The sequence below is a fragment of the Dipodomys ordii genome, unplaced genomic scaffold (genome assembly GCF_000151885.1).
Source record: "Dipodomys ordii isolate 6190 unplaced genomic scaffold, Dord_2.0 Scaffold303, whole genome shotgun sequence".
Taxonomy (NCBI): domain Eukaryota; kingdom Metazoa; phylum Chordata; class Mammalia; order Rodentia; family Heteromyidae; genus Dipodomys; species Dipodomys ordii.
In genome coordinates this window covers 424207-448045 of record NW_012267519.1, presented here as the reverse complement: position 1 = coordinate 448045, position 23839 = coordinate 424207, and the positions used below count along the sequence as shown (strand labels likewise).

General features: G+C 39.0%; 2 protein-coding genes and 1 long non-coding RNA gene across 6 annotated transcripts in view; 1 reads left to right on the top strand and 2 right to left on the bottom strand.

Annotated features, from left to right (window-relative positions):
* Bex2 (brain expressed X-linked 2) overlaps positions 1-23839 on the top strand; it is a 98822-nt gene that overhangs the window by 20973 nt on the left and 54010 nt on the right. The window lies entirely within an intron of this gene.
* Positions 1459-13202, bottom strand: LOC106001514. Of its 3 annotated transcripts, XR_001175838.1 has the most exons (7): positions 13037-13202; positions 10571-10697; positions 10054-10168; positions 9400-9467; positions 3064-3228; positions 2265-2389; positions 1459-1605 (listed from the first exon to the last, which is right to left on the bottom strand). It is a non-coding gene; the product is annotated as an uncharacterized LOC106001514 (long non-coding RNA). The 3 variants fall into 3 exon arrangements; XR_001175839.1 differs by having other exon boundaries at positions 9400-10168; positions 13018-13202; XR_001175837.1 differs by having other exon boundaries at positions 9400-10168.
* Positions 15875-16943, bottom strand: Ngfrap1 (nerve growth factor receptor (TNFRSF16) associated protein 1). 2 transcript variants are annotated; one of them, XM_013036604.1, is made up of 2 exons: positions 16868-16943; positions 15875-16482 (listed from the first exon to the last, which is right to left on the bottom strand). In XM_013036604.1, exon 2 carries the CDS (start codon positions 16453-16455, stop codon positions 16117-16119), a length of 339 nt encoding a protein of 112 aa, XP_012892058.1. In that variant the 5' UTR covers positions 16456-16482; positions 16868-16943; the 3' UTR covers positions 15875-16116. The 2 variants fall into 2 exon arrangements, with proteins under 2 accessions (XP_012892058.1, XP_012892059.1); XM_013036605.1 differs by having other exon boundaries at positions 15875-16437.

Genomic DNA, 23839 nt, shown 5'->3' with positions numbered 1-23839 from the left:
AGCTGGGTATGGTGATGTTCATCTTTCAACCATAGCTACAAGAAAGTCTAAATATGTGGACTGTGGTATAGGCTAGTCCAGTCATAAACTGGAGATCCTATCTCAAAATTAACAAAAGTAAAAAGCCAGGCACCAGTAGCTCATGCCTGTAATCTTAGGTACTCAGGAGTCTGAGATACGAGAATTGCAGTTTGAAGCCAGCCCAGGCAGGAAAGTCTGTGAGACTTTTTATCTCCAATTAACTAATGGAAAACTAGAAATGGAGCTATGGCTCAAATGACAGAGGGCTAGCCTTGAGAAAAAGAGCTCAGGGACAGTGTCCAAGCCCTGAGTTCAAGCCCAGTACTGACACAAAAACAATCAAACAAAGAAAAAATGAAAAGGGCTAAGTAGTAGATCCCTTGCTTTGCAAGTGTTAGGCCAAGTTCAATTTCCAGTACATCAAAAAAGTGTTTATTGTTTTTCAACTACTTCCTAGCTCTGCCTAAGGAAAGGGCCTAGAAGCACTGTCATTCTAAGATGTCTTCTTTTTATTCTTTTCTACCCTTTTGAATGTTTGAACCTTTTTCCAATACAAAATTTGAAAAACAAAGTTGTCATTTTGATTCTAGGAAATGACAGGGTATTTCCTATGTTACCTACAGGAAATAAAAATGCAGTTTAGACATAATGTTAAAGAATTACTGGAAAAAAAAGAATTACTGGAGGATACTACTAGGGTGGGACTCCAGAGAATACCAAGACTGAAAGAAATACAAACTTTTGCTCATGCCCATGAGAAATGCAGAACCCTGAGCATATAAGAACCCTACCAAATATCTGTACTCAGACACAAACTCCAGAAAAGCTCCTACCTGCAGGTCCTAGGATGACCAAGGTTCTCTATCAAAAAGCCTACCTGAGAAAGCTCAGGGTTGCCTGATAAACTCAGTTTGTTCTGTCCAGTACCTGACATGGACAGCTGACTTCCTGTCTTAGTGCATTTACTAAAAATAGCTTACAACACAGTGTCTTTTTCCATTTCTTTTTTTCCATTTTTTAATGTGTTGGGGTTTGAACTCAGGGCCTTAAGCTACCACCGTAGCCATGCCCCAGGTTTTCTCAACTGTATGAATCTACACCACCTCAGAAGTGTCTTCCTCAAAGCCTGAAAGTCATTCCCTTGAAATGTAATCAGCAAACAAGACAAGATGTCCAGCCTCTGTGAGAAGACAGGATTCTAACTACTGTAAGTGCCTTACACATTTCTAATGGATTTGCACACTGACAGGACTGCTTTCTTAACATTTTTCTTTGGCAGTACTGGCCTTTGAACTTGGGGACTCTCAAATGCCAAGCAGGTGATGAACCTTTTAGCCAAGCCGCCAACTCTTTTGGGATAGGATCTCACTTTTTACCCATGCTATACCAGGACTTGATCCTCACATCTTGGGCATCCCATTGTAGCTCAGTGTCAACATGAAGTCTCTTGCAATTTTCTTCCCCAGGATGGCCTGGAACCTCTATCCTATTGGTCTCACCTTCCAGCTTTGGCTGATATCCACTAACAGACAACACAATTGGAGTCTAGCTATTTCAACCATGGCAATCTGCATGCTGGAGAGCCTGAAAATTAGTAAGAGTATTTTGAATTCACATGTTATCAGAAAAATATATACATATTTGCATACACGTGTACGTATGTTTCCAGATACATACATATGTAAAGCCAGGGTGTTGTAAATATAATTGTCACAGAAAGGCTGTTAACAGCTATATAGTGATATCTTACAATTAATCAACCACAGATTTTAATGTATTACAAGCTTACTTATAAACTTTATTACATGCTTAATAAATTTATAGGTATATTGATTTATTGATTGATTCCTGGAAAGATGGTAATCCAAAAATTAACTGGCATGGATCTACTTTTTGCTTGTATGTCTCTATCTAGAGATTTCAAACCATAAAAATAAGATAAAAAATATATATTTTTATCATCCCACATGAGACTTCCCTTTATGAAAACGATAAGCTGTGCTTTATGTCTGGTGATCTTCAGTATCCCTGAACACTGGAATTGTCCACCCTTCTTCCCAGACTTCTGGCTAGCTGTGAAGGGTGGGTGTGGTGGCGAATGGACAGGCTGCAATTCTCTATTTTGTCAGTAGGTGGCACCACAGTACTGCCATTGTCAAATATTTCCACAAAGATGCTTGAGCAATTAGAAAAATTTTGTCTGAAAAGTATAACAGGCATAAAAGAGTATTGTAAAATCATACCATCATACCACGTTGCTCTAGTGCACCTTTCCAGTCAGCAGCAGATATAAGGAGCCACTGTACAGTAGAAGGTGACAGAGAGGATGTAGGAAACAGGGTATGATGTGGCAGATGTCTTCAGTAATCTAGGGAGTTATGAAAAGAAGTTAGAGAAAATTTGGGGAACCTGTACATGTGTAAGGTAACATATGACAAATAGTAATGAAGGTGAGAACCTTGATCTCTGGGAACCTTTTACAATGTGCCCATCTCAACCTACTGCAGATGCACAAGATTTATCATTGAATGCCAGGAACATTTTGCATGAACAGGCAAATGGAATGGCTTAAACTTTATGTGTGCAGTTCCCAAACATAACTTTTTATCACATTCACCCACTTTATGGTATTTGTTCATTGTAAAATGTAAAGCAATTTTCCTGGAATGTACAAATGCACATTTGATGAGATATCTAAACCTGAGACTAGAAACAAGTCATAGTCTAGACTGATGATAGAGCTACAGTTACAAGCCATATTCTAAAAAAGCTAGAAACACACACATATACACACACACACACACACACACACACACACACAAATTTAATTCTATTTGTCCACATAATTCATTTCATCAAACTAATGTGATGACTTTTACAAAGAACATGTGTGTACCTTTCTTTTTAAATTAATTTCTACACAAGTATTTTGTTTTATATTTTGAAAATCTACCTTGTTTGATAGATACAAAAACTCAAACAATACAAAGAAGGACATTTATGACGAAATAAATTTGCATTTCTCACTGGCCTTAGTCTTACCTGACCCTTAGGGAGTTGTCAGTAGGATGGTGCACATTCTGTAGACATGACATTACAGTGAGCTGTATGTGACCATGTACCTTACACACAGATGTTTCAAAAAACACATGCTCAGAAACATCTGCATGTGCATCTTAGATTTTCCAGTTCATATGCTCAGGATTTCTAAAGAAATAAGTACATTTGCATCAGTTAATTCATTGTGGTGTCAGCATATTATAACATATCTATTGTTGATATACAGCTTTATTTGAAACCAGTTAAAATTATATCATAACTTCTTTCATGTTGTATGTCAAAACCATACCTATACTAGATTAATCTTGATCTAGTCTGCAAATACGTTCCCCAAAGTTTTCATGCATGTCTTACTGTTGTTTTCTACTTTAGATTTTTTTCTATTTCAATCAGAGTATGTGACTTAAAAACATTATAGGTCAACTGCAAGCAGAGTATCTGAGTCCTTGAGTTTGCCAACACAAGTACAGAATGTAGTGCTGCCCCTTTCCCCCATTAGATGCATTAGGGGGTTGCATGTTGTGTTTTCCCTGGGGCCCTTTACAGCAAGTAGCCCATAGATTTATAAAGCTCCATGAAGCCAGCAGCAGTTTAGAGTACATAAAGGGAGGCAGCTAATACAATACCTCAAGCTCTAGGAAAAACAGGTACAAGCCAGACCCCAAATAAATAGGCAGAAATTAAAAAAAATATTCACAATAGCTTAAAAAGATATCCAGGAATGAGTTGGGGACTGGTGGCTCATGCCTATAATCCTAGATACTCAGCAGGCTGAGATCTGAGGATTGAAGTTCAAGTCCATTCTGGGCAGTAAAGTCTATGATATTCTTATTTTCAGTAAAGCTAGAAATGTAGCTGTTGCTGACAGGGTAGAGTACCAGCATTGAGCACAAAAGCTAAGGGACAGCACTTAGGCCCTGAGTTCAAACCCCAGTATCACTACATGGGAGCATGCGCACACGCGCACACACACACACACACACACACACGCACACACGGAATAAACATAACTAAGGACCCAAAAGACCTCTATAATGAAAATTATAAAAAACTAACAAAAGAAATTGAAGACACTAGAAGATGGAAGGAGGATCTTCCATAATTATGGTTTAGCTAATTAATATTGTAAAAATGGCTATACTACTGAAAGTAGTTTTAATGCATTATCCATCAACATCCCAATGTCATTTTTCTCAGAAATATAAAAATCACTTTAAAGCCCAGTGCTGGTGGCTTACATCTGTATTCCTACCTATGCAAGAGGCTAAGATATAAGAATCACAGTTTGAAACCAACCTAGGGCAGGACAGTCCATGAGAGTCTACTACCCCAAAAAAGGCCAGAAGTTGGGCTGGGAATGGGGCTTAGTGGCAGAGTGCTTGCCTAACATGCATGAAGCCCTAGGTTCGATTCCTCAGTACCACATAAACAGACAAAGCCAGAAGTGGACTTGTGGCTGAAGTGGTAGAGCACCAGCCTTGAGCAAAAGCAGCTCAAGGATGGCGCCCAGTCCTTGAGTTCAAGTCCCAGGACCAACACACACACACACACACACACACACAATTCCAAAATTCGTACAAAACTATACAAGATCGCAAATACACAAAGACATCCTATGCAAAAAAGGCATGTTGGAGGCATCACAATACCAGACTTCAAATCATACTATAGAGCCATAGAAGATTCCCAGAAATAAACCCAGTTATAGCCATATATCCTTAGAGTCTCTTCAGCCAATGGTATTAGGAAAACTGGATAGCCATGTTTAAAAGATGAAAACTAGATCCCTATCTTTCAACTTGTACAAAGATAAATTTAAACTAGTACAGGTACTCAGGACGCTAATACCTGAGTAGTGCAGTTAGAAGCCAGCTCCAGCAGACAAATCCAAGAGATACTTATCTCCAACTAACCAACAAATATCCAGAACTAGAGATTTGGCTCAAATGGTAGAGCACTAATTATGAGTAAAAAGCCAAGTGAGCGTACAAAGCCCTGAGTTTAACCTCCAGTACAAGCAAAAAATAAAAGTAACCCAAAAGCAGAAAGGGAGTCATCAAAGGAAAAAGTACGGACCTGATTTCTTTGATGAACATCGACATAATACTCAACAAAATTCTGGCCAATCATACACTATGATCAAACAGGATTCATTCCAGGGATGCAAAGCTGGTTCAATATTCACAAGTCAATTAATGTAATTCATTAACATCAACAGGAGCAAGGACAAGAACTACATGATTATCTCAATAGATACAGAAAAAGCATTTGACAAGATCCAACACCCCTTTATGATGAAAGCTCTGGAGAAGCTAGGAATCCCTGGAACATTCCTCAATATAATAAAGGCTGTGTATGACAAACCTTCAGCTAGCATTGTACTTAATTATGAAAAGCTAAAGCCATTCCCTCTAAATTCAAGAACAAGACAAGGATGTCTGCTCTCTCCACTCCTCTTCATATATATAGTATTAGAAGGCCTAGCTAAAGCAAGATGAAAACATAAAGGGAATCCAAATGGGGAAAAATGAAGTAAAACTCTTCCCCTTTGCAGATGACATAATTCTGTATTAAAAGAATCCCATAAACTCCACTGCCAAATTACTCTGCCTGATCTGAAAGTTTGGCAAAGTAGAAAGGTATAAAATTAACTCTCAAAAATCGATAGCTTTTGTGTATGCCAATGGCAAGAAGAGAGAAGCTGAATTCAGGAAAGCAACTCCTTTTGTAATAGCCTCCCCCCCCCAAAATAAAATACCTAGGAATTAACCAAAGAAGTGAAAGATTTCTATGATGAAAAATTTAAAAACCTGTAAAAGGAAATTAAAGCAGAACTCAGGCAGTGGGGAAACCTCCCATGCTCCTGGACTGGGAGGATTAATGTCATGAAAATGGCAATACTGCCAAAGGCTATCTACAAATTCAATGGAATATCCATCGATACCCCAACCGAATTGTTTAATGAAATAGGAAGCAATACAAAAACTCATATGGAACAATAAAAGACCCCAAATAGCAAAAACAATCCTTAGCAGAAAGCACAGTGCTGGAGGAATATCAATACCAAACTTCAAACTCTACTACAAAGGTATAATAATCAGAACAGCTTGGTACTGGCACAAAAACAGACATGAAGACCAATGGAATAGAATTGAAGACCCAGAAATGAACCTGCAGACCTATAGCCACCTAATCTTCCATAAGGGAGCCAAAAATAGTGTGGAAGACAGCCTCTTCAGTAAAAGATGCTGGCAAAATTGGTTAAACACCTGTAGAAAAATAAAGTCAGATACTTATATATCACCTTGCACCAGAATCAATTCCAAATGGATCAAAGACCTCGAGGTGAAAGTAGACATCCTGAAAACATTGCAGGAAGAAATCAGAGAAACTCTAGGGTTCTTTGGCACAGGCCACATTTTCTTAATAAAGTCCCAGAAATACAACCAGTCAAAGAAAGGTTGAACAAATGGGATTGCATTAAACTGCAGAGCTTCTGCTAGCAAGATTAGTAGAAAGCCCACATATTGGGAAAAGATCTTCACTAATCATAAAACAGACAAAGGTCTCATATCTAAAACATAGTTAGAACTAAAAAAATTAAATCCCCCCCAAAAAAATTCCCAAAGAAACAACGGCATCATTAATAAGTGGGCTAAAGACTAAAAGAGAGATTTCCCTGAAGAGGAAATAAGAATGGCCAATAGATACATGAAGAAATGCTCAACATCTCTGACCATAAAAGAAATGCAAATCAAAACAACATTGAGATTCCACCTCACTCCAGTTAGAATGTCTATAATCAAGAAACCAAATAACAACAAATGCTGAAGGGAATGTGGCCAAAAGGGAACGCTACTACACTGTTGGTGGGAGTGTAAACTTGATCAGCCACTCTGGAAAGCAGTATGGAAGTTCCTCAAAAGACTACACATAGAGCTTCCCTATGACCCAGCAATCCCACTTCTGGGCATTTACCCAAATGTACACAAACAATGCCACACTAAACCTGCCAGCACAACTATGTTTATTGCAGCATTATTTACCCTAAGATATGGAACCAACCCAGATGTCTCTCAGTAGATGAATGAATCGAGAAAAATGTGATATATATATAATGGAATTCTATTCTTCTGTCAGAAATAATGACAAGGCCCCATTTGCAAGGAATGTAAGGACTTGGGGAAAAAAAATATTAAGTGAAATAAGCCAAACCCAAAGAAACATAGGTCCCATGATCTCTCATATTTGTAATAATTAGTATATATCTAGGATAAACTTAGCAGATGAGCAGAACAGCTCAATAGCTACTCAATAGCTATGCACATATGACCATATAAGATGATGTTAAGCGAAATGAACTCCAAGACATGGACACAAGAGGTTTTTCTTTCTTGTTGTTCTCAATGTACTATGTGATTTCTTTCTTCTTTTGTGTTTTCCCCCCTATGGTTTATCCCCTGTGGTAACTGTATTTGATTCTGGTGTCCTGGGTATTGTATATATGTTTATCTGAACTAGGGAAGGGAAGGGGAGCAACAAAATAGTGAGACAAAGGACAAACGGGGAATCTATATAACAGCAATACTGTTGTAATGTTGGAAATTATCTGTACAACTTGGGGGGGGTTGGGGTGGAAGGGAAAGAGGGAGAAAAATGAGGGAAGGGGTAACAAGTTAGACAAGAAATGTAATCACTACCTTACTTATATTACTGTAACCCCACTGTACATCACCTTGACAATAAAATTAAAAGAAAAAAGAGAAAGAAAAAAATGAATCAAATATCTGTAGTAAAACTAGAAACTTTGAGACTACTGCAGGAGAACAGAAAAAAAATGTGAAGATATAGACATAGGTAAAGTTACCTTCTGAATAGCACTCCAATTACTCCAGAAATAAAAGCAAGAATTAACAAATGGGATTGCATCAACTTTAAAAAGTTTCTTCACAAACAAACAATTACCAGAATGAAGAGACAATTCACAGAGTAGAGAAGCTATTCACCAAAGGACTAATTCAGAGAGCATCTTTACAATAAAATAAAATTTTTAAAAATTGAACAACAAAAACAAATAATAAATGCACAAATGAATTAACAGTTCTCAAAAGAAGTGCAAATGGAAAATACAAGAAGAACATCCTTACAATAAAGAAAATGAAAATCAAGGGCTGGGAAGGTGGCTCAGCGGTAGAGTGCTCACCTCCCATGCATGAGGCTCTAGGTTGGATTCCTCAGTACCACATATACAGAAAAAGGCAGACGTGGTGCTGTGGCTCAAGTGGTAGAGCACTAGCCTTGAGCTGAAGAGCTCAGGGACAGCGCCCAGGCCCAGAGTTCGGGCTCCATGACCGACCGAAAAAAAAAAAAAGTAAGAAAAAAGAAAAATCATCTTATAACAGATAGTGATTACCTGTAAGAGATAAGAAAAGGGTAAGATCCTGAAGGAATAATGTATTTCTCCACTTGGAGTAATTTTGTGTATTTATTCCTGAAATGAAATATAAGAAGTAGATATTCAAGAAACGTGTTATGCTGAGTACTGGCTCACTCCTGTAATCTTAGCTATTCAGAAGGTTGAGATCTGAGGATCACAATTCAAAGACAACCCAGGCAGGAAAGTCCAGAAGACTTTATCTCCATTAATCACCAGACAACTGGAAGTGGTGCTGTGGGTCACAATGGTATAGAGCACTAGCTTTGAGCAAAAAGCCCAAGAAAGAGCCCAGGCCCCAAGTTCAAGCCTCATGACTGACAGAAAAGAAAGAATAAACTACATGGATATTAGAACATCTCTTTTTGAAAATGTTTAATGCTCAGTAATGTACCGCAAATAAAAATAATACTAAGCATTTCTGTCATCACTGAAATTCACTTATGGTATTCATTCCACTGATTTTTTCTTTGTATGTATATGTGCAAATATAATACATATATACATATTACATTTCATATATCCAGTATATGTAGGTTAGAATTTTAACTTTGTTATTTGTGTTTTGAATTTCTTCTAATTTTTTTTTATGGTCAGTCGTGGGGCTTGACTCTGGGCCTGGGCGCTGTCCCTCAGCTCTTCAGCTCAAAGTGAGCACTCTACTGCTTGAGCCACAGCACCACTTCCAATTTTCTAGTGGTTTTATTGGAGATAAGAGTCTCATAGACTTTCCTGCCCGGGCTGGCTTTGAACCTCGATCCTCAGATCTCAGCCTCCTGAGTGAGCCACTGGTGCTCGGCTCTTCTAATTTTTTAAACTAAGTACTAATAAGTGGATGAAACATTCTGATTAATGACAAAATTTATAAAATGATTTAATTTTACCTTTTAATGAGTCTTCTAGCTAATGAAGTCCACTGTTTGAATAATATATCTGATTAGAGATGCTATATCTGTAATATAAAAGTAATGGTATATGTCTGACTCTTCTCATGTTTGTCAGTTGAAAAGTTATAAAATCAAAGGTTTGTGGAACATGCAATGAAAATAAAAGTGGGAAATGTAATAACCACTTTTCTATCATTCAAATTTTGGATGTACAGTAGAATAATAGGAAAAAGAAGGAGGAGAGCAGGTGGGAGAGGAGGAAGATGAGGGAAAAAAAGACACCTTTAATTATCAGGACATGACAAATAAGTTGCCATAGATCATACAACCATCAATTAATGGTTCCTCTCACTCCAAAACCCACACCCCTAATCCCTTTTGCTAGTACCTTCTGTACCAGTGTCCATCTATATTAGATCAGAGGCCAAGAAAGGGAAAGGAGTCACACAAGGTCCTGATTCTGTAGAAGGGTATGTTATCCTTGCCCAGTACCCTCATCCCCTGTGTCAGTCTAGATGACTCATTAGTATTTTTGCTCTTTGTATTAGTTGTTTTGAGGGATCAATAAGAAATTTTTTCAGCCATGTCACACTAGGGAAAAAAAGAACATGGAATGAATCAAAGGAATGAGGTAAGAGTCACATCCACTACTTGTTGCTATATTCCAGATGTTCCATTTCAAAATCTTCTCTTTTACGGGATGTAAGTATCTTCTCTCGGGACCAGCCCTCACTCTTCTAAGAATCTGTTCCAAGAGATTTTTTATCTGCAAAATAATATAAAAGGCATGAGCATAGGTCTTCCTTGGTAAAACAAATTATATCAGCAGAATTCTAGGCATAACACAGATGTCTGTTATTTTAATACGCACTACTCAGTAATTTGGTGAAGCAATTCATGTACCACATGAAAATATCCTGATTTCAGCAGCCCACATTTAAGGATGACTAATTTAATGCTATCCATGCAGTGTTCTGGGACATTTATAAGATCTCTGATAATGTAATTTATCCAAAATGACCTGCTCCTTCCTTCCTACTGAGACCATACATGATTTCACACAAGGGATCACAGTCGATGCCCAGAGTATTCCTAGTCATTAGAAGGATTGAGAATTGTTACATTATCCTGCTGTATAGACAAAGATGGTGGAAGGGAAGTGACTTACAAAGTCCTCATGATCTCTTCATGCTTGTTCTTATAACCTGTCTAGAAGGCTTGATAGCACACTTTATTTTTTCTTTAACAGCTTTTGGTTCAGTAGTATAGACTTCACAACTTTCTCTGATGTTACACTAGGAGGCAGACAAAGGAAAATTTAAAAACAATACATGAAATACAGAGGAAATGAGGCTGGGAAAGCACATTAAATGAAGAGAATGGGTAGATGATGTTGCTTATAATCACTCAGTTAGGTAAAACTATGCAGAGACCTCATTTCTTCTTACTTTTTCCATCCCACAATTCTCCCCATATACCAGTGACATTGAGACTTACATGATGGAAATGTGGGCTTATCCCTACTTTCTGTTACATTTCTAAGTATTGTATTGCATTATATTATACTAATACAAGAAGCATGCACTGACAATAAAGAAAAAGTTGCATTGGGGAGCTAACATTTGCTGATGACCTTCTTGAGGTTTTTACTTTCAGACATTTTCTCTTCAAGTTCTCAAAGGATTGCTGTGAGATGGACATAATTACTTTCTTTCTACTTTGCTCAAAAAGCAAAGTACATGCTCAAGGAATTCTAAGGAGACATTAATTAGTTTCAAATTAATTTCCACTGGCCAATTTTGGGAAATTTAAGCACTAAAATACATAAAATGCAAACTTTTAAGAAAAATGAAAATATGAGAATGAATACATTAACAAGCAAGTAAGGGAGATGTGGAAGCTCTATTTTCAAAGACAAGTAATAATTTTAGGAGGAATAAAAGCATTGAAAAAGCAACTACTGACACCTATCATGGTAATAAGTGATTCCATCACTAATTGTAAATGGACACAGTCTCTATCAAATCTCATAGTGGTCCCCAAGTCACTATGGTAACCATGCTGGCTTAGGAAGGCTGTGAAAAGAGAAACAAAGAGCTCTCTTTCTCTTTCTGTCCCCTCCCCCCATTCTCCATCTCATTCTCTTCAGCCATGATGCGAATGACCCTAACAATTTGTTTAGGTACTTTTGCTGAGAGATAAAGAAGAAAAACATCCATGGGGTTACAGATTCAATTTTGACCACATATTTTAGTGCTGAGGTTTTTGAGGGCTCATTCTTAAAATTGACATTAGGTCATTTTTATGCAAAATTTCAGGGCTGGGAAGGTGGCTCAGTGGTAGAGCACTTGCCTTGCATGCATGAGGCCCTGGGTTCGATTCCTCAGCACCACATAAGCAGAAAAAAAAAGCCAGAAGTGGCGCTGTGGCTCAAGTGGTAGAATGCTAGCTTTGAGCTGAAGAGCTGAAGTGCCCAGGCCCAGAGTTCAGGCACCACAACCAGACCCCCCCAAAAAAAATTTCAGTACATGACCAGTAATTCTAAAAGCTGGCATAGAAGCATGGGCAAATACATGTTAAGCAGCTGGTACCTTTTCATCATAGAGTAAGTAACCTGAGATTTCAACCTAGAAGACTCTACAATAGCTACTTTAAACATTTGCCTGCTAACAATTGAACAGTTAAACAAAAAATAGATATGTGGAATGTAATTTAAAATACTCATCATTTATATTAGAATAAGGAACTATAAAATAATTAAGGAAGTCTTCCTTAGTTATGCAATACTGGCCCACTGAACATTACAAAATATTGGTGAAAGAGATTAAAGACCTAAATGCATAATTTTGTGAAATAGAAGATTCATCATTATTAAGAAGTCTATTTTCCTCAAACTGATTTATAGACTCAGTGCAATCCCAACAAAGTTTATAGTAGATTTTTCCAGACAGAAATTAATTCTAAAATCCACAAAGAAATAGAGTGGACTACAAAAATAATTTTGAAAAATAACAATGTCAGAGGATAAACTCAAGAAAGTGTGAAAATGGCAACAAAATAGAAAGGTATATAAAAGGTATAGAATAGCCCGCAGCAAGGATCTCTAGCCTGCAATCCTAGCTACTCAGCAGGCTGAGATTTAAGGATTGTGGTTCACAGCCTTCCAGGGCAGTATAAAGTCTAGGAGACTCTTATCTGTGAATAATCATCAAAAAAGTCCGAAGTCGAGCTGAGAATGAAGTGGTTGAGAACTAGCCTTTGGGGGAAAAGCTAAGGTACAGCACCCAAGCCTCGAGTTCAAGCCCCAGTAAATAAATAAATAAATAAGGACCAGATAAAGAATAAAAAATAGATCCCCTCACTCACATACATAAAAAGCTGATTCTTTTTTTAAAAAAACATGACGGTGGAAAGGCAATTCAATAGATTTGTAGACTTTTTAAAAAATTGCTATTACAGAATATATATTACAATCTCAAATGCCTAGCAAGTTTGTCTAACCAACTGCATTTTTGTTTACACATCAGAGATCCACTTTAGAGGGTAACGCATTCCCCTCCCTCGCTCAAAAAAAAAATAGCTCCAGGACACTCCAGTGCAGGGCACATTACTCACAAGAGCAGGAGGGTCTCACCTCTCTCTCCGTCACAAGACAGCGAATCCCCAAGCGGAAACAGCCTATTTGAGTCTGGGATCCTGGCATGTGTCCCGGCTTCCCAGGATGATTCAGACCCTACTTTGGGAACTCAAACCCTTAGAAGAATGCAATAGCTTAGTTCCTCCTTCTTAGCAGATCACTTCCGTCTCCATTAAAAATCGTGTCCTGAGTCGCTGTGATGATGTCACGTTTCCACGGCAACAGCAGGCACGGACTTTTTTGGCCTGAGATCTACGTAAGTTTCCTAACTCTCCTCCCTCTTTAACATAATTTATGACATTCAGTATTTTTCATGTATGTTGCAAGCGTGCTTTGTGTGTGTGCTTGTTTAAACCTATTTTGTCTGATTTTTTTTCTTTCCTATACCAGAACTTGAACTCAGATCCTCCTCCTCTGCCTCAACCTTCCTGTTCTCTCTTGACCTACTTCTGTACTCATAGATCCTGGTGATAAAACAGTGAGCCCAGGGAGATGGCTTTGTGCAGTTGTGGGTCGTCTCTCAAAGTCCCTATGAGTAGACATTCTCTTTCCCACCTCACAGAAATGGCCACTGGACTCACTTCTCCACAGCATTTTCTATTCCTGCTCATTCCCAGAACTCAGCAGCGAAGGAAATCACACTCCAATATGCAAGAAGCATTCCCCATCTCTCTGCATCACCAGACAGAACAAGTACTGAAGCTGGGAAAATAGCAGACTAGGGTTTGGAATTTCTTGTCTCCTTGGACCTTCTCCTCCGTCCTCCCCCCCCCACCCCCAACCCTCGCAGACACTCAAAGCCCTTAGCCAAAGCCAAACAATTGGAAACAAGACCCCTCTCTTTTAGAACCTGGTCACGTTGATTTCCATTAGAAAGTCGTCAAGGTAGCCACAGTCGCCACATTGACGTCACGTTTCTATGCAACCATGAAACCTTGAACACGCACACATTGGAAATCATACCACACAGCTCTCTATGCCCTTGCTTTTCCCTAAAAGCCACTTGCGCTATCAAATGAGGAAACATACTCATTCCGGGGAGAATGAGAGACATTAGACTGGAATTTGGGCAGTGGAACTGCCCAGATTGATGAAACAAAGCTCTTTTGTCAGTAATTTTGCTTTTACTTTGTAAGTGACAGTGGCAAGTATCACACATTTTCTCTCATATGTGGAAAGAGGGAAAAGACATAAAAGTACAAGGGACTCTATTAGGAAAGATGAAGAAAGTGAGAGAAGGGAAAAGGTGGTAATAGTAGTGATTATCAAAATGTTGTGCAGGTATACATAAATGTCACATAAACTCATTGTTCTGTATAATTAATACATAATAACAAAAAAGAAAGGGATATCTAGAACGAAAAAAATTACCATTGGGCCTATTGTGGTGCCACAGGTCTGCAATCTCAGTACTTAGGAGGCAGGAGGATCAACTCTGGACTGCAAAGTAAGACCTTACTCAGCAAACAAAAGTGATGGAGGAGTGCTAATAGTACACAGAAATCAGGAGTGTATCCTAGAGACAAATTATCCAAATTCTGAATAAACAGAATCGGTTCCCCCAAACACATCCATAATAATGCACCGATTTAATAGGAAATTTAGAAACAAAATGTAGTGATAGTTTAAGTAGTGCCATACTTTGATTATTTAATGTAGTCCAACTTGGAAGCATTTGTTAATTATGAAAGACACAATTAAGCTCATAGCCTGCAAAACGGGTGTAATTTCCATCAGTGTTCACTCTTCCAATGTTACTTAGATAAGTGAAAATCGCTGAGCAACTATTAAAACAATTCCTGATTCAGATGGTGCTAAAAGTGAGGGTGAAGGTAGGTGGACAGGGCACTCAAATATTACCATTCTTAACATTTTGTCTAGGTAAATAAATATTTTGAGACTGTTTGTTAGTTAAATGTAATAATTTCCAGGTAAAGTTACTTCCTTCCCATCACTTAGGGTCAGAAATAGTATTAAGCAGGATCTCTGACTGTATTAGTTAACCAATGAAGACAATAACTTAGATACTGTTGTGGAAACTGAGCCCAAGGATAATTCACTCAAAATCACCGGAGAAGGTCACATTTACACAGAAATCACAATGCCAAATATTTAGTATACTTCTCAAAGGCTTATTTTCATATTCCAGAAATGGATAAGATGGAGATGAGAGCCTCAGCTTTATGAAGAATGTGCCACACCCCAATGTTATTTGTATGTCTGAATTAAGTCTGTTTAACTGAGTGGACAGGCCTGCTGAGTCTCCCAAGTAAATCACCCCAAGGAGTGAACACAAGTAAAAGGTTCAAGTCTATTTATGTTCTGTAAGTTAGGACGTCAAAAGGAACAGTATCTCCAATTAACAGGACTGATTCAGGGTAGCAAGACTGCAAATAACAGAGGAGTAACATGGAGAAACCTATTTTATTTTCTGTATGGACATGTAAGCATGGGAAAGACCTCCCTCCAGTTCTCCCCCAATTACTTGATGGGGCCCTGTGGCCTGTGAAATGCTGGGGAAATGGACAAAATCCAGTGAACAGTTCCACATCTGATAGGCTCCACTCAACAGCTCTGGAAAACAAGTATTTCCCCTATTTCACAAAAGAAAATATACTAAAGGATTATATCTGTAACAAAGGAGATTTACTATTAAGGTTTTTTGACCTAGTAATTATTATATACCCTTGTTACATTCATAAAGACATTGAAACTTATTTTCATTGTTTACCACACAAGAAGGTGCTCCAGTTAACTCTGCTGTTTCAGGCTGAGGGAGGGGATGTTCATATATATATATATATGTGGTTTTTAGTAAAACAATAACGTATAGAATGCTTTTTAATTGCTTTATTAACTTTACATTTTTTCCATGCAAATGGGTAAAACTCTACGTTGACAGGAACACTGGGCACAAAGTCAATGTCCAATTAGAAGCTGGCAACACAAGACCCACCCGACACATGGAAATAACACCAGGTTCACAGCACATAGATTAGTAAAGGCATTAAAAGGAAAATGCAGGAAAAGGAAAACAGCAGGAATCACAGTATTAATCTCATGGAAAATTGCAGAAATCAAGGCATAAGGCAAAATTCATCATGATGGTCATGGTGATTAGAGAGCTCACCCATAAGATTACGCAGAGAATTCCTCAACTGCAACTCCCTAAGTTTTCTCCTGATTTCTCTCATCTCCTCCATGAACATTTCCATATCATCTCCATCTCCACCCATCCCATCATTGATCTGCCTATTAGGTATGGCCCATCGAAAATTAGGGGCAAGTCGCCGAGCCTGTCCTCTTCTGTTATTTCCTGCAGGCTGGTGGCCATCACCTCCTCCCAGGGGGCGATCTTCCTCTCCATTCTGCAGGGGCTGCTCCATTTCTTCGTTTTCCTGGCGGATATTTGCCATGATGAGATTTTTTTTCTGGCTGTTTTTCTTTGAACACAAGTAAGACAAGGGCAAGGATGCAAACTGAATGCCTGGTGCACTGTGCAGCAGGATTCAGGGACCTAATAGCAAAGGGTTTTTGTTTGTTTTGTTTTGATTTTTTAATTCGTTTTTCCCACCTTCGACACTCCTTGCGCCCTCTAGGGGGCCTCCAATTTGAGCCCCTCCTTCCAGTCCTCTCCTTTTCCCTCCCTCACTCAAAGCCCTCCATTTTTTCTTTCCCAGGATTCTTTCCCAGAGCTATGCAGGCATCAAAATGGAGGATGGGAATGGTTAGGGGAGGTGCATGGAGGAAAGAGTTGGGGTCTGGGTCTCGGGCTGGACTTTCCACACATTCTTGTCCCCGCCCTCCAGCAATGCCCGTTTAACAGACCTGGGCCTATCCTTGAGGTCTCCTCCGGGTTCTTGACGCGACCCGCGTCTTCACAGATTCACTTGGCCCTGTAGACATGCACACAGCAGGGCAGGGTGAGGGAGGGGAGGTGGGGGTGGAGGGAAGCTGCAGAACCCAGCGCTGTCCCTCGCTCTGTGTTCAGGCCTTTCTTCCCCGCCATCCCCCCCCCATCCCCACCCTATCCCCTCCCAGAGGTGCTCCCATTGCAGGGACTAGAGGGTGATTTCCCTTGGCTCTCAGGTGCCCCGCTGCGCCTCCCCCGAAACCCCAACCGCCCCGCATCCCCACTCCAAGGGGGCCGCACTTGTATTCCCAGAAAGCCAGGGTGTGGAGGAGACGGGCGCCCGCCGCACTTTTCTGCACCTGCCTCGCTGCGATCGGCAAACGGCTGCGGGCGGCAAGCGGCTGCGGGCCGGGCCTTGGCGCGCGGGCCCCGGGGCCTTACCTGCTCCGCTTTCCCCGGGCCCGATGCCAGCCCGCCGTGCGCTGGGCGGCGGGGAGCTGCTAGCCAGACGCGAGTGACGACTGCACCCAAGGCTGCGTCGCTCTGCAGCTCCGGGTCACGTGAGGGCCGCGCGTCACCGCCGAGCTCGCCCCCCACCTCGGGCGGCCAGTGCGGCAAGAGCCCCCCCCCTCCGCCCCCTCCCACCCTCGCCGCCCCTGGCTGACGCACTGCACATCCCCCCTCCACCTCGCCGTGCGTGCTCCCGGGGTGCGCGCACCAGCCGTCACTCATCTGGGGCCTCTCCAATCTGAGGGCACACAAGTGGCATCACCATCTTGCGGTTGGACCTGGCTTTTCTCTGTTACCAGGAAGGATCTGCTCCATCCTCCACCCCACCTCCCACCCTAGGTTTTGGCTTAGGCCTTTGAGGCCTTTTCTCCTCCATGGTTTCCTGTTTTTCCCTGTATCCCTCCCACAGACGCCTGGAGGTTCCTTGGGCTGTACATTTCCCCTATTTTTTCTTTTTCTTTTTTTTTCCTTTCCTTTCCTTTCTCTCTTTCTTCCTTTCTCTCTTTCTTCCTTCCTTCCTTCCTTCCTTCCTTTCTTTCTTTCTTTCTTTCTTTTCTTCCTTCTTTCCTTCCTTTCCTTTCCTTTTCCTTCCTTCCTTAGTCATCATGCTTTGAAAAATTACAAATTGCGAGCTTACACTTGAAATAAATGCTTTGTTCTCCAGAATGAAAACACCCCCATGTTTATGTTGACTTGTATGTACCAGTTTCTCTAGGTTTTATGTAACACCACAGGTACAGCATCATTTTTTTTAAACACCATGGTAGTCTCTGTCAATCTTTTATTTTAAACCCAGTTAATGTTTTGAAAATGATGTGTAGTAAATCTTCTGGGAGAAGTCCAATTATCAAATCCTTACCATTGTTCACAATCATATGTGACATTTTTTATTCTGTTACCCGGTAGAGGTGAGCGTTTGTGATGTTTCCCTTTAGGAATAGGGACTCTCCAGTTAGGGTTCTTGACTTCAGATCACAGAATAAGAATTCCTGGACACGTCCTACTGGTAAGAAACCTTGGTGGAGCTTTATTGAAAAAAACAAGCAAGCAGACAGCAAACAAATGTAAAGTCAGAGAGACACATTAACAGTGTGGGTGCTCTCAAAGGGAGATACAGAGCTCTTTGACATCCAAGTACTTATATGATAAAGGCTGGGGGTCTCAAAGTTATGCAAAGATAGGTGTTTTTCTTTGCTCTTAATCACTCTTGATATTACTTTCTGAGTTCTTGGCTGTTGTTTGGGCATTCCTTCCAGGAAATAATTCATCCAGCCATAAAACAGATGCTAATCCTTGAGACAAAGAATGTATTCTGTTGTATTTGTACTTAAAGATAATTTATAAAACATAATTAAAATTAAAAAATAAATAGCTGATTTGTCTCTGTGAAAGGTCAAAGTACATTTAAGTAAATGACAGAACCTGGAATGATGTATTAGCATGGGTAACTCAGATTCAATATTTGTTACAGAAGTATATTGAATTAGGTTTCCATTTTGTTCTATTATACTGTTAGATTGTCATTTCTTATGTAAGGGCTCATAAACAGAAGCATCTTTAGATCAAATTTAATTAAGATTGACATACAAACTGCTATATTAATGGTATAGTTGGAAGGATGCAGATTAGAAGCACGAACTGTATATCATGCCAAGTATAGGTTTAAATTCAGCCTGCTCCATATCTTATCAAGGTTTCTGTATTCTTTTGTGAGACAGGAATTGTTAAGGACTTTATCAAGACTACCAGTAAAATCTATGAGGATCACAAACACATCTGTTTTGTTCTAGTTTCCATAGTTTGTGATATAGTTTCTAGTGTTAAATAGGTGATTAGTGAATATTTGTTGAACGAATAATCTAGTACAGAGATTAAGTGGTTGCTTTTAATTCCAAGGACTGTACTTACAGCAATCTAAAAATCCTTTAACAAAAATTAGGAATTACCTTGAGCAAATCTCCTGAAAGTAGAAAAACTATTTTGAGATAACCATTAGAAATGAAGTTTTGCAAGTGGATGCTCATTTCAGTAGGTATGTGCTTTGCTCTTGTCCTTTTGACTCATCTTATAAGTCTTTTGTTTAAAAACACCAATGAAAATATAATAATATAATATATAATATAGTCAGATCAGATGTTTTTGGTACATAAGAAATTGATTGTAGTAAATTTAATACTAGATGAAATTGTTCTAGAATACTATTGAATTTCCTAAAATAGTGTGAGGAGTTGATTGAAATGTTTTTTCCTGGCCTTGGAGTTTTCTGTGGAGTTCTTAAGACACACTGAGAACAGAATTGAATTTTTTCCTAAGGCCAAGTTAGAAAGGCACCAGATTTGAGTATGGGATTCATGTGTCTCAGGGGAAAAAGAAAAGAAAAACTGATTTGATGGCCCTTATCCTTTAGTAATAGAAGTGTAGGGCAAGAAACCCAATGCCGTTGGCTCAAGCCTGTAACTTAGTTAATATTCAAGAGGGCTAAGATCTGAGAATTGTGATTGGAAGCCAGCCCAGGTAGGGAAGTCTCTGAGACTCTTATCTCCAATTAATAACCAAAAAATCCAAAATTAGAGTTGTGGCTTAAGTGTAGAGTGCTAGGCCTTGAGCAAAATAGTTCAGGGGCAGTGCTCAAGACCTGAGGTTTATCTCCAGGACCAGCATGCACACACATGCACCCCCACATGAATGCTATGTCTCTCACTCTCTCTCTCTCTCTCTCTCTCTCTCTCTCTCTCTCTCTCTCTCACACACACACACACACACACACACACACACAGAGTATAGTGTAATCCTATGGAAAGAATTTGAGTTTACATCTGAGGGAAATGTGTCTGTGAAAAAAAATCCTATTTTTGTTTCCTGTTGTGATGGGGGATGGCAGTGTTTGGCTATCTTCTCCAAAGACAAGGAAGATCCTTAATGAATTGTACATAAAGTTTAGTGGTATTTGTCATGTGGTATGGTTAACTTCTCATTCCTCTGATGGATATGCTTTTTTGCTGAGAATTTTGAACTACCATGTGATGGTGTAGCCATGTGTAGAAAGGGCCAAGATTATCTTTCTCCAAAATCCTCACATCTCAAGAGGTATGAAAAAAAAAAAACATCATGACTATAGGCTCCAAAGCTTGAGAGAATAAAGCTGTTGTGATACATGCTTACCAGAGTCTGATCCAGAGTAAGGTAAAGAGGCTTATGTAAAACACAATGGCATGTGAGAGTCATAGTCTAAAAGTCATATGCACAATATGACTTTATCTTCATAGATGCTACCAAAATTTAAAGAGATTGCTTAGTTGGCAGCCCTTATCATTAGGAACTATAGGAATTAAGCTTGAACCACAATGGTTATTAATTATGGGAGTAGTAGTCTCACATTACATATTTAGGTAAAGAGATATCTTTATCCACCCCCCTCCCTACAAACTCTCAAACCATCCAATCAGACATAGGGAGGGAATGGGGTATGTTAGACAACATAACATCTCTTTCCCCTGACACACACTCAGGACCCACAGTTCTAAATCTGTCCTGGAGGGACTAAGGAGCACTCTGAATCCAAAGTATGTTTCAGGGGCTGAGTTTGTAGCTCAAGGTTTAGTACCCAGTACTACAAAATATAAAAGTGAGTTCGACTGCTTAAGACAAATAGAATCAAACCTTTAACAGTCTGAAACTATATTAGTAATAATGACTGAAAAGAGTACAAGAGAGGAATGCTGTTTTTAAAAAAGTAAACTGTTTTCATGATTTTTACCTCAACTAGTTGAGATCCCTAAATCAAACTGGAAGAATATGGTTATTATTCCATCAGAAGAAGCTTGTTTTCTCTCTCTCTCTCTCTCTGTCTCTCTGTCTCTGTCTCTCTCTGTCTCTCTGTCTCTGTCTCTGTCTCTGTCTCTCTCTCTGTGTGTGTGTGTGTGTGTGTGTGTATGCCATGGGGCTTCAACTCAGGTCAGGGCCACTGACCCTTAGTATTTTGTTTCTCAAGGCTAGAGTTTTATCACTTGAGCCACAGCTCTACTTGTAGCTTTTTGCTAATTGGAGATAAGTGTCTCACAGAGCTGCCTGCCTGGGCTGCCTTAAAACCACAATTCTCACATCTCAGCCTTTCTGAGTAGCTAAGATTACAGTTGTGAGCCAATGGTAAACTTTAAATTTTTCTTATACTAGTAGGAATTGAACCTAGGCCTTTGCATATACTAAGCAAGTGCTTTCCCATTCAATTATTATTCTTCAACCCCTTTTCTATCTTATTTTATGTTTTAGTTATTTATTTAAGTTTTTATTGTGAAAATACTGTACAGAGGGGTTACAATCACATGAGCAAGAAAAGGAGGAGGCAACAATGCTTGATAAGAAATGTACTCATTAACTTTCTATCTTATTTTAAGAAAAAAAAACACTCTAGGTTTACCAAGATGGCCTTAGACTTTTGGTTTTCCTGCCCAGCCTTTTGAGTGGCTAGTATTAAAGTCATGTGCCACCATATCCAGCTTGAAATCTTTACATAAGTTGATATTATATAGCTCACATGTACTTGGCTGAAAAGCCTTAGTTGGACTATGGTTATTGCCCTATTTTCTCATTGTGGAGCAGGATACATTAGAAACAATAGGCATAGTCATCTGAAGTCAAGAATTTAGAAGCAAACATTGTATCAATAAATAAACTGATTAAAACACACAGGGTCTATTTTCTTTGCTTCAGTTTCAGCAACATATAATAGAAAAGCAACATTTTCCCCTTCTTCCTTGGCCCACTGATTAGCACCACAGGAACTAAGGTAACTTACCTCCAAGAATACATGTTGTGAAAATTGCTAGGAGCAATCCCCTGCTTTGATCTAGGGACTTATTGAAATTTACAGCAAATATATGTATAATGTCTATGTTGCAAAGACTTTGATATAAAAACACTGACAATGACATTTCTGGGCCCAATTAATGTCAAAATAATGTCACAGAGCAAAAATAAATACAACAAATGCTCACAACAAAAAAAAAGTATTTGGGGATTGTGTAAACAAAAACGTCTAACAAAAACATCTGCCCTGCTTTACCCAGCATAAGGATCTCTGTTGTAAAAGCCACTGGCTGTGGTCATTTCACACACTATACCTCATCTAAGAAATATGCCTTTGCTCAAATTGTGCTTTAATTTACTTGCTTTGTCTTTTCCTTTGTCTCATATTTTGATCAGCAATTCTTTCAAGGCCACAAGTTGAAGTCCACTCCCTTTGAGCAAGTCTTCAGAACCCTATCAGAGCATGGTGACAATTACATTCTCTTGGCCTGGTAAAATGTTAGGCCTGGGAAAAAGTAATCTGGGCCATGGGTGACATTCATTGTTCTTTCCTAGATGCTTCTATTTGTGTTTCCCAGTATTTGACTGTGGTACTTCTATTGTGATTTCGTCTTTTTCTCTAAATTTAAGCATCTATAACAAACTGAAGCTGTGTATTAAGATTCTAAGAAGTTATGCTTACTTTAGCTTTTCCATAAGCTATACCATTATAAATTTGATGCCATTATTTGCAGAATGAGGAATGGACCTTAGGAAAATGTGAGACTATCACTGAAAGAGTTGGAACCATTTGAAAAGTTCAAGAGATGCAGTTTGAAATAGTAAAAAATATCTGTTAGGCTAAAATGACTGAATGTGAGTATACATTCAGTATCTCATTATCTATTAGACAATTGAGAGTTTTTTTTAATTTATTTTAGGGACTGCAGAAAATACAGTGACTGTTCCCAATTGGAAAAACTTATTCCTGTAATCTCCAAATCTGATCACCTGAGCTGAGCAATGAATGTGGAAAGAGAACTTCTTTCACCTTTCTAACTTTAGGCTCATGGTAACACCATCCTTATTTTCTCTCAGACTTTTAAATGAACTTTAGTGAATAATAGTTGAGGATCTACCATGTGCCAATCACTGTTTACACTAGGGTTAGAGCAAGAAGCATCATAGATAAGGCCCTAAACTCAAATAACTTCCATATTGGGTACAAACAGAAAATAGATAACCAAACAAGGTAGGCAATTTAAAAGGGCAAAGTAAGAAATAAAGTGAAGGGATGTGATAAAGGGTGACTTGAAAAAAAAACAGCTAAGTTCTTGTATTCTACTTTATATACAGCAGCCTAGGGCACTTTCCAAAAATAACTTTTGTTTTTTGGTAATTAGTGTTATTCAAACCTGTGGTTTGAAGTAAAAATCAAAACTAGGCTGGTACTCTACCACTGGAAATGACAAATTTTTTTTGTTTAAATCTGGGCTTGTATCCATTTTTTTATTTTTTATTTTATTTTATTTTTTTATTTTATTTTTTTTGTGAGCATACTGTACAGAGGGGTTACAATTACATGGGCAGGATAATGCATACATTTCTTATCAAGCATTGTAGCCTCCTCCTTTGTTTACCCTTCACATCCC